This window comes from Monopterus albus, unplaced genomic scaffold, assembly GCF_001952655.1.
Source record: "Monopterus albus unplaced genomic scaffold, M_albus_1.0 scaffold355.1, whole genome shotgun sequence".
Classification (NCBI taxonomy): Eukaryota; Metazoa; Chordata; class Actinopteri; order Synbranchiformes; family Synbranchidae; genus Monopterus; species Monopterus albus.
In genome coordinates this window covers 634,594-643,207 of record NW_018128235.1, presented here as the reverse complement: position 1 = coordinate 643,207, position 8,614 = coordinate 634,594, and the positions used below count along the sequence as shown (strand labels likewise).

The window sequence follows — 8,614 nt, the reverse complement described above, 5'->3', positions numbered from 1 at the left end:
GGACTGTTCACCTCCCTACCCTCTGGCCGGAGGTTCAGAAGTGTAAAATGCAGGACCACCAGACTGAAAAACTCTTTCTTTCCCTCTGCCATCAGACTCCTAAACAGCTGAGGAATTTATTACCAGGAATAGGTCATGTACTGACGACCTGTACTGTTTACATTCTCAGTTTGCACATGCATAACTGCACATTGACTGTTGACTGCTGCACATGCTGCTCCCATACATTCTCTTATTATATTCTTATATATTTTTATTAAATTGCTGCATTTGCTCCTTAAAGTGCCTTAGATTTTGTGTTACTTGTTTATCTACTTTATATTTCATTTGTATTTTGTGGCATTCATGTGGACGGCAAAGTAAGAATTTCATTGTACAGGGAAACACGTTTCCTAACTGTGCATATGACAAATAAACACTTTGACTTGACATACATAGATACTTTAAATGACTTTATTGGGGGCTAATTTTCTGATACTCACTGAGAAAGCCAGGGCCAAAGCTAGGGGGGCTGGGTCGCACCAGCTGAGGGTTCAACTTCTCATCCTGACAGGAAGAGAAGACAGTGCTGTTTTTCCTGGAAACATTACAGTGTCTAGTATCATTATCACTGGTTGTACACACCTCCCCCACTAGCTGTGGGGCCTGAGGAGGTACCTCTGAACCCGGGGCCCCTGGAGCTTGTTGGAACCTGAAACACAAACAAAACACAATGAAAACCAAAATAAGTGGTTTTGTTTTTTGTCTCATTGCTGCAATAAACCATGATTTTGACTTTTGGGGCATTTTTCAAATATTGGACATTTATTTATATAAAAAATATTTCTAATGACATTTATTTGTTATGAACAAGTTGCTAATATGTTTGAGACCATTATTTATTTAAGACACCTGAGTTTTGTTTACTGAGCATGTTGTTTCACATGTAAATGTGTAGGCAGCACTACCATAAATGATATACTCATGTTAACACTTTGTTAGCACTTAGCCAGTTACTACATAGAGCTTCAGATAGCATGGGTAGCTCATTAACATGGCTCTAGATAGCTGAAAAAAAAAACTCTAGATATTTACTGTGACCACATTTTAGTAAAGTTTGCATGTTAAACAACAGCATCCACACTTTGTTTTTGAGCCTTCATGGAAGTTTACTGTGGGCTGACACATACCTGTCTCTATTTGAGCCTCAGCTGTCTTAATGCTAAGCAAAATTTACATTATATGACAATAGTCAAATTTTACAATTCGACTCGATCAGTTGTCATTTGATGCGCTTTGTGAGCAGGGTCTCCAGCATCCGATTAATCACCTGAACGAGTGACAATCTGGCGCTCGGATGACTGGATGGATTTCTGGCAGGTCAGAAATTTCAGTTGACTGGGGGGCGCTAGTGAGATGCCTCGTGAATAGACGTATTTTCCAGAGCTCCTCGGGACACAAAAATTCTACTTAAAAAAAAAAAAGCTCTCTACCATATTACTACCTCCGCTTATGCCCTACAATAAGTTGCTCACACCTTTTCTGCATTTTTTCATCAGTAATCTGAAAATGGCAAGTAAACGCAATGGAAAGGTCCTCGCCAGTTAGCCGAAGCTGCTAAAACTAAAGCTAGCCAGGAGGAAAAAACAAAAACAAAACAAAACACCTGACACGAGCCCTGATGAAGACGAAGATGACATACCACTCATGCGATATGCTGTTCATGGTCTTTGGCTTGTTTTTGCATATCGGCAATATGGAGACTTCACTCGCTGAGTTGCGGCAAGAGAACAAGAAGAATGAAGGTAACGAAGGTTTGGGGAAGCAATGGGTGGGGTTAGTGATTGTTCTTGGGTTCACTGTTAGTGTGTCCTTCTTTTCTCGTTTGTTCTCGACTACCAGACCAACTTTTGAACTTGGCATACATTTGGTTGCAACTGTACCTCGTTTAATATCTTTACCTATTAAGATGCACTAATAAACACCATTCTTGACTCTTTGTCCTTGGTCTCATGGAATGTTCAGGGATTAGGTCACCCAGTTAAGCGTGGTAAGGTTTTTTCACATTTGAAATCATTAAAAGCCGATATGTTTTGACAAGAAATACACATTAAAGCCATACACCACAGGAAACTCAGAGCCAATTGGATCTCCCAGGTGTATCACTCACCATTTACGTCTAAGGCTAGAGGTGTTGCAATTCTTTTTTTTGAAAGTCTGTGCCATTTGGTTTTCAGTCTTCTACAACTGACCCCAATGGTAGGTTTGTTATAGTAAATGTTATTACCAACTCATTCCGAGTGACATTAGTCAATCTATACGGTCCAAACTCTGATGACCCTGCATTTTTTCGTAAAATATTTGATATAATACCAGACGACAATTCAAGTCACATAATAATAGGGGGTGATTTTAACTGTCTAACTGTTATCTTAATCCATACCCGGAAAGGCTTTCCACGAGCTCCACCACCTAACATTCTTGCAGTGCAAACTCTAAATAATTTAATCAAAACAAAGGGAGCTGATTACTCATTCTACTACTCTACGACGTACACAGGTCTTACACATGGATTGATTACTTTCTAGTTGATTCCAGACCGAACGGAAAATGGACTGTATTTATATAGCGCATTTTTACACAGTGTGTTGCACTGGCCAAAGCGCTTTACAGGAGATGATACACCATTCACACACCGATGACGACAGGCTGCCACACAACGGCGCTAGTCAAGCCACTGGGAGCAATTCGTGGTTCAGTGTCTTGCTCAGGGAGTCGAACCACCAACTTGCTGGTCAGGAGACCACTGCCCTACCTCGTGAGCCACAGCCACCCCAATAGACTAATACTGACAACAGTAAGTACCACAACATGGTAATATCATATCATAGCCCGGTTAGTCTAAACCTCAACCTAACCCTTCCCAAACGGTCATATAGCTGGCGCTTTAACCCTTTGCTATTTACTGACCAAACCTTTAAAAAAACATATCACTAACCAAATTTCTATATTCCTGGAGACCAATGACAATGGTAAGGTCAATGATTCAACTTTGTGGGAGAGTCTTAAAGTGTATGTCAGAGGACAAGTGATTTCCTATGCGCTGTCGACTGGAAGAGACTGAAAGGGACTTAAAAAACGTAGATCAGGTTTATAAAAACACTCGACTTCAATCTGACCATAACAATATTCTAAAGTTACAATAAGAATATAACACTGGGGGAACAGGTTGGTAAAATGTTACTTTAACTCAAACAAACGTTTCGAATTCAGTGAAAAACCCTTACAAACTGCTGGCCAGGCAATTAAAAGGAGAACAGACTAAGAGAGCCATTTATAAAATCAAGTCTAGAACAGAAGCAATGTTAACAGAACGGCAAGATATCAAGGAATGATTCAGAGATTTCTACTGTGACACTTATTCTTGATGCGCCCTACAGGGATTATTTAGACTCAGATTTTACCCTGCATGAACTACAAGAGTCTATAAAATAATTTCCCACTGGAAAGGCCCCTGGCCCAGACAGGTATGGCCCAGAGTTTACAAGGCTTTTGGGCATCTGCTCACACCTCTGTTACTGAGAATGATCTGTCAGACCCTCTCAAGCAAAATACTTCCATCTTCTTCGGCGAGGCCAATGTCTGCGTCCTCCTAAAAAAGGGTAAGGATGACACAGACCGAGACAATCTACAGGCCTATTGCCTTGTTGAATTATGATCTTAAAATAATAACATAGGTTCTGGCCACAAGGCTGGGTAGGAGTATAGCAAATATCAGTCATCCTGACCAAACGCGTTTTGTGCCGAGGCGATATTATTTTTGTTATATATGTAAAATTCTTATCCGGTATGCGGACCATAGTAAAGGAGATAGTAAAGCACACCCAGACATCAAGGGCATCGGATTGGGCTATATTGTCTCTAGATGCACACAAGGCCTTTGACATGATTGAATGGCCATACCTCACTGTAACACTGAAAAAATTTGGCTTCAGTAAGACGTTTATTGAATGGGTCAGAATTTTGTACACAAATCCCAAAATCTTCCATTCTTACAAATAGGAACAGATCTAAACCATTTGTCTTGCAATGGGGAGTGCGACGGGGGACCCATTGTCTCCACTGTTTGACATTGCACTTGAACCCTTAGCTGTAGGGATCAGAGCACACCCAGACATCAAGGGCATCGGATTGGGCAGTATTGAGACCTGTGTGACATTGTATGCTGATGATCTTTTAATTTGTTTAGCCGACCCCGAAGCGTCCATTCCCGTCCTTTTGGATTATATTAACTCTTTCGGTAGCATCTCTGGTTACACAATAAACTGGACAAGAAGTGAATTTCTACCCTTGGAGGATAATCTTCCTGTAGAATTTCTATAAAACTTTCCTTTCAGAGTAGCGACTGATGACTTTACCTGCCTGGGGCTAAAGTTGACAAAGAATCGAAAACACCTTTTTAAGGCTAACTTTGCTGAGGCGGTGGAAAAGCTTAAAGCCAATATTGAGGCCTGGAGGACACTGCCCCTATCAATGATTGGATGGGTAAATGCAATCAAAATGGTTACTTTGCCCAGATTTTTGTACCTTTTTCAAAAATCTACCCATTTACTTAAGTGCATCCTTCTTTAAAAAACTTGATTCTATTATATTGCCCTTTGTGTGCGGCTACAAAGCACACAGAATATCCAAAGCCCATGTACATAAATCAGCAGAAGAGGGCAGCCTCGGTCTCCCACTATTGAAACATTACTACTGGGCAGCTAACTCCAGAGCTCTCACCTATTGGAATCATGGAGACTCATCAGAGGAGAGACAAGAGAGCATTCCCTCTTGGTTACAACTTGAAACATCATCTGTTGATAATGCCTCTCTTTGCACATGGGCGTTTTTCCTTTCCCACTCTGGATAAATCAACTCACAGACAAATTTTGTGTTAAGGAATTCACTGCGAATTTTATGACAGATTAAAGTAGCCAATAGGATTCCTAGAGCCTCTACCTATACTCCTATCGGTCAAAACCCCTTATTCAAATCTGGGCAGCTCAATGGAACGTTCGCAATCTGGAGGAGGAAAGGTATTACAACTTTGTCAAATATGTATATTGATGGGTACTTTGCATCGTTTGCTCAATTATGTAACAAGTATGATATCCCAAATTCACATTTCTTTCGCTACCTTCAAATAAGGGATTTTGTAAAACACAGGTTTGAGCATTTTGAATCTCTTCCATCCTCCCACCCATTCTATGACAACTTATTGCTTGCTCCTGACTCCAAACATTTCATTTCAAAATTTGTAGACTGCTTCACTGCTAATGTTGCTTTTGTCGACGAAAATTATGACTAAATATCGTCGTCAACAAACCTTTATCACGAGACAAAAAACGAGATGAGACAACGTAAATGCTGGTCGTGTGCCGATGACTATAATTAAATGTATAATGCAATATTGTTCACAACAAAAAAAAAAACAAGACAAAGTGGTTTACAAAAAAACTATGCTAAAATGTCTCTTCATTTTCGTTGACCAAAACGAGACGAAACGAAATGTTATAACGTTATTTTGTCTCGTTTAGTTGCGTTATTATTATTTTGCAGTAGTTCTGTTTCCTGTGTCTCGCTTCAGGGGCTGCATCAGGCCGCACTGCGCAGACAGAGGCGACGTCACTTCCTTAAGCCCCACTCGCGGCATTATTTAGAAGATGACAACAAAGTTAAGTCTGACACAGAGACCGATGGCCGGCCAGCCGGGGTTCATCTTTTGAGAGAAAAAGAAGAAACGACATTTGGAAAAACTTTCATTACATAGAAGTAGAAAAAAAAACGGAATGTGTTGTGGAAAAAGATTGGGAGAAATGCGGCCACAAAATGTGTGTTGGATGTATTCTTGAGTCTATAAGGTAACAATAATATAATAAGATAACCTTATTTGAAATGGGTTTGGCTAAAAGAACATTTTGGTTTCGTCTATATTACTAGGTACTTGTACTATATTGACTGGGTTAAATAGAATTGCATTACTAAAAAGAGACTAAAACTAGACTAAATGTCAGTTTTTGTCGACTAAAACGACTAAATGTCATCAGTTTTCGTCAACTAAAACTAGATGAAAATAGTCATGGATAATTCTGACTAAAATAACACTAAAATGCTCAGACTTTTAGTTGACTAAAACTTGACTAGACTAAAAAGAGTATGAATGTGACTAAAACTAATAACTAAAATGACAGCTTCACATAAAGACTAGACTAAAACTAAAATTAAAACAGGCCGCCAAAAACAAACAGCAGCTTTGAACATTGGCTAAACTAAGTGGTGTCTGTGACACAAATGGAATGCTTTCACCTGGAAAGGTCTGGCAAACAAAATGGACATGAGAGAATCTGGGGGCCCTTCTTGACTCAGTGCCACATCACCCAAAACCCATAATGACCAGGGCACTATACACTGACATTAAAATATTATAGTGCTGTGAATGTGCAATTAGAACATGATTATTATGGGTCGGTTGCACGTAACAATCACATTGTCTGGCAGCCTTTTGCTATTGCTTTTGTTTGTCCTTCTTATCTTTAGTGTAGTGTTCTTTTTGTTTGTGAACTGAAAAATTTAAAAACTCAAACATAATAATAATAAAAAATTTCAGTTGGCCGTGATATAGCATGTGAGCAGGTCCAGAGTCCAAATTCTCGCAGTTACTTGTAAGTTAGATCAGTGTACTTGCACAAGTACAAAAGCAACAACATGGCATAGACAAGATATCATATTTTGTAAATGAAAACAGTTGAGACAAGACAAATTGAGCTCTGGTAACAACACGCTGTACGATACGTCACCAGAACAGTGTCACAACAAATACCAAAAGGAGAAACACTAATGTCAATTTTCTTTTTGTTTACACGGCTTTGATGTGCCAGCCATCTAGTTCAATTTACTGGAATTGTTAATGAACATGTCTGTTTGGGTTCAATATTCACATCAAGCCCCACTGAGCAGAGAAATTGTGAAGTCAGGCCGATGTAAATGTAGTGTGAACTAACATCATAGACAATATGCCAGCAAAAGACAACTGAGGGAAACATGAATGCAATTAAAAGAATTGGGATGTCCTCATAGATGCCAGCACTCACACACCTCTAGGCTCTTATTTTGAAAGCAGTCTGATCAGTTCTCAGGAGCGCCACATGAGCACTCAGAGGTCAGAAGGCGTACCTGTTGATGACCATGGGGTTCAGGCTCAGTGTGCCTTGGGCCATCACTTTGTTGATGCCCTTCAGAGCCACCATCTTGGCGTTCATGATGGGGTCGGAAATGGAGTCAAAGTCTGCAGAAACAACACGGTCACTCATCAAATTAAAAGCATCAACAACAGATCTATCAAACACCAAGCCTGTTTGAGTTCAGGTCTTACCCATGTTGGGGAACACAGGGTCTGAGCTGGACTGCTGCCTGATCAGGGCCTGCATTTGCTTCTGCTGCTGCTGCTCCTGCCTCTCCTGGTCCAGGAGGTCTTGCAAGAGAAGCGGCTGCTCTTCTAGGAGCAATGGCCTGGGCTTGTTCTGGGAGAATGCAGCCTGGCTCTGGGTCTGGGCGGAGGGACCTAGGTGCTGAGGTTGGGTCTGCGGATTGAGGAGGAGGAAACGAGGCTGTGGAGGTTGGAGGGACAGTGCAGAGAGGCCTTGAGGAGTCAGACTCCGGTGAGGAGACACTGGCACACCCTGGGGATGAGGTGAAAAGCGTGCAGAGGGGGAGGATCCAAAGGGTCTGTGCTGCTGCTGGAAAACCGACAGTTGCCCTGGAGACAGGAAGAGAATACAGAGAAGAATTTCTGGCCAAACTTCAGCTGCAAATCAATCAATCAATCTACTGGCTAGAAACATTTATCAGTAACCATAAAATACAGTTTGTGGCTCTGTTCACCTCCAGCCATAGGGGGGAGAACCCTGGGAGCCATGCCTGATGACGGAGCCTGTTCCTGGGCCTGGATAGCCATGTCTTGCCCCTTCTCCTGTAGGAGATGACCATGTTATTGATTAGAATAACTCCTATTTGATCATTGTTCGCTACTGATTAGTAGCAATGATCCACTCTCACCCTGGGGTGGAGGGCTGCCTCAGGCCCTGGAGGTCCAAGGGGTCTGACAGTCACAACTCCAGGTTGTGGTGCTGCAGCTGCTCTGTCTCTAGCTTCAGTCTTGACCCTGTCCTTTGCTTCCTGTTTCAACTGACCTACTGGGTGGGACTGATCGTCAGTCTTCCTGGACCCACTGGCTCCATCCCTCCTCTCCCCACCTCCCTCCTTCTCCTCCCCTGGCTCCCCCAGGTCCAGTTCCTCATTGTCCTCCAGGTTAAGCTCAGGGTCGGTATAGGCGATGAGGTCAAACTTCCCTAACAGCAGGAAGTCATCCAGGTGGAGGTCGTTGGGACCCAAATCCAGGTCTTCTTTACCTGAAATAAAGACCCAGAAGCAGGTAAGATGTGGGACGAACTGAAGCAGATTCTTGCAGTTTGTGACTGTGCATTGTGTTCGTACCATCTTCAGGGTCCAAGTTAAGGTTGAGATCAACCAGATCTTTCACCTCCACATCTTCCAGGTCCTTCACAGCTGAGTCCTCAGTCTCCAGGTGCTCCTC

At 41.9% G+C, this 8,614-nt stretch overlaps 1 protein-coding gene across 1 annotated transcript in view; it reads right to left on the bottom strand.

Annotated features, from left to right (window-relative positions):
* Positions 1-8,614, bottom strand: part of kmt2ca (lysine (K)-specific methyltransferase 2Ca) — a 64,563-nt gene that overhangs the window by 23,189 nt on the left and 32,760 nt on the right. Inside the window, 6 exon segments of the mRNA XM_020625484.1 lie at positions 483-691; positions 7,195-7,306; positions 7,394-7,777; positions 7,903-7,990; positions 8,077-8,429; positions 8,515-8,611. Of these exon segments, the coding sequence (XP_020481140.1) occupies positions 483-691; positions 7,195-7,306; positions 7,394-7,777; positions 7,903-7,990; positions 8,077-8,429; positions 8,515-8,611 (1,243 nt within the window).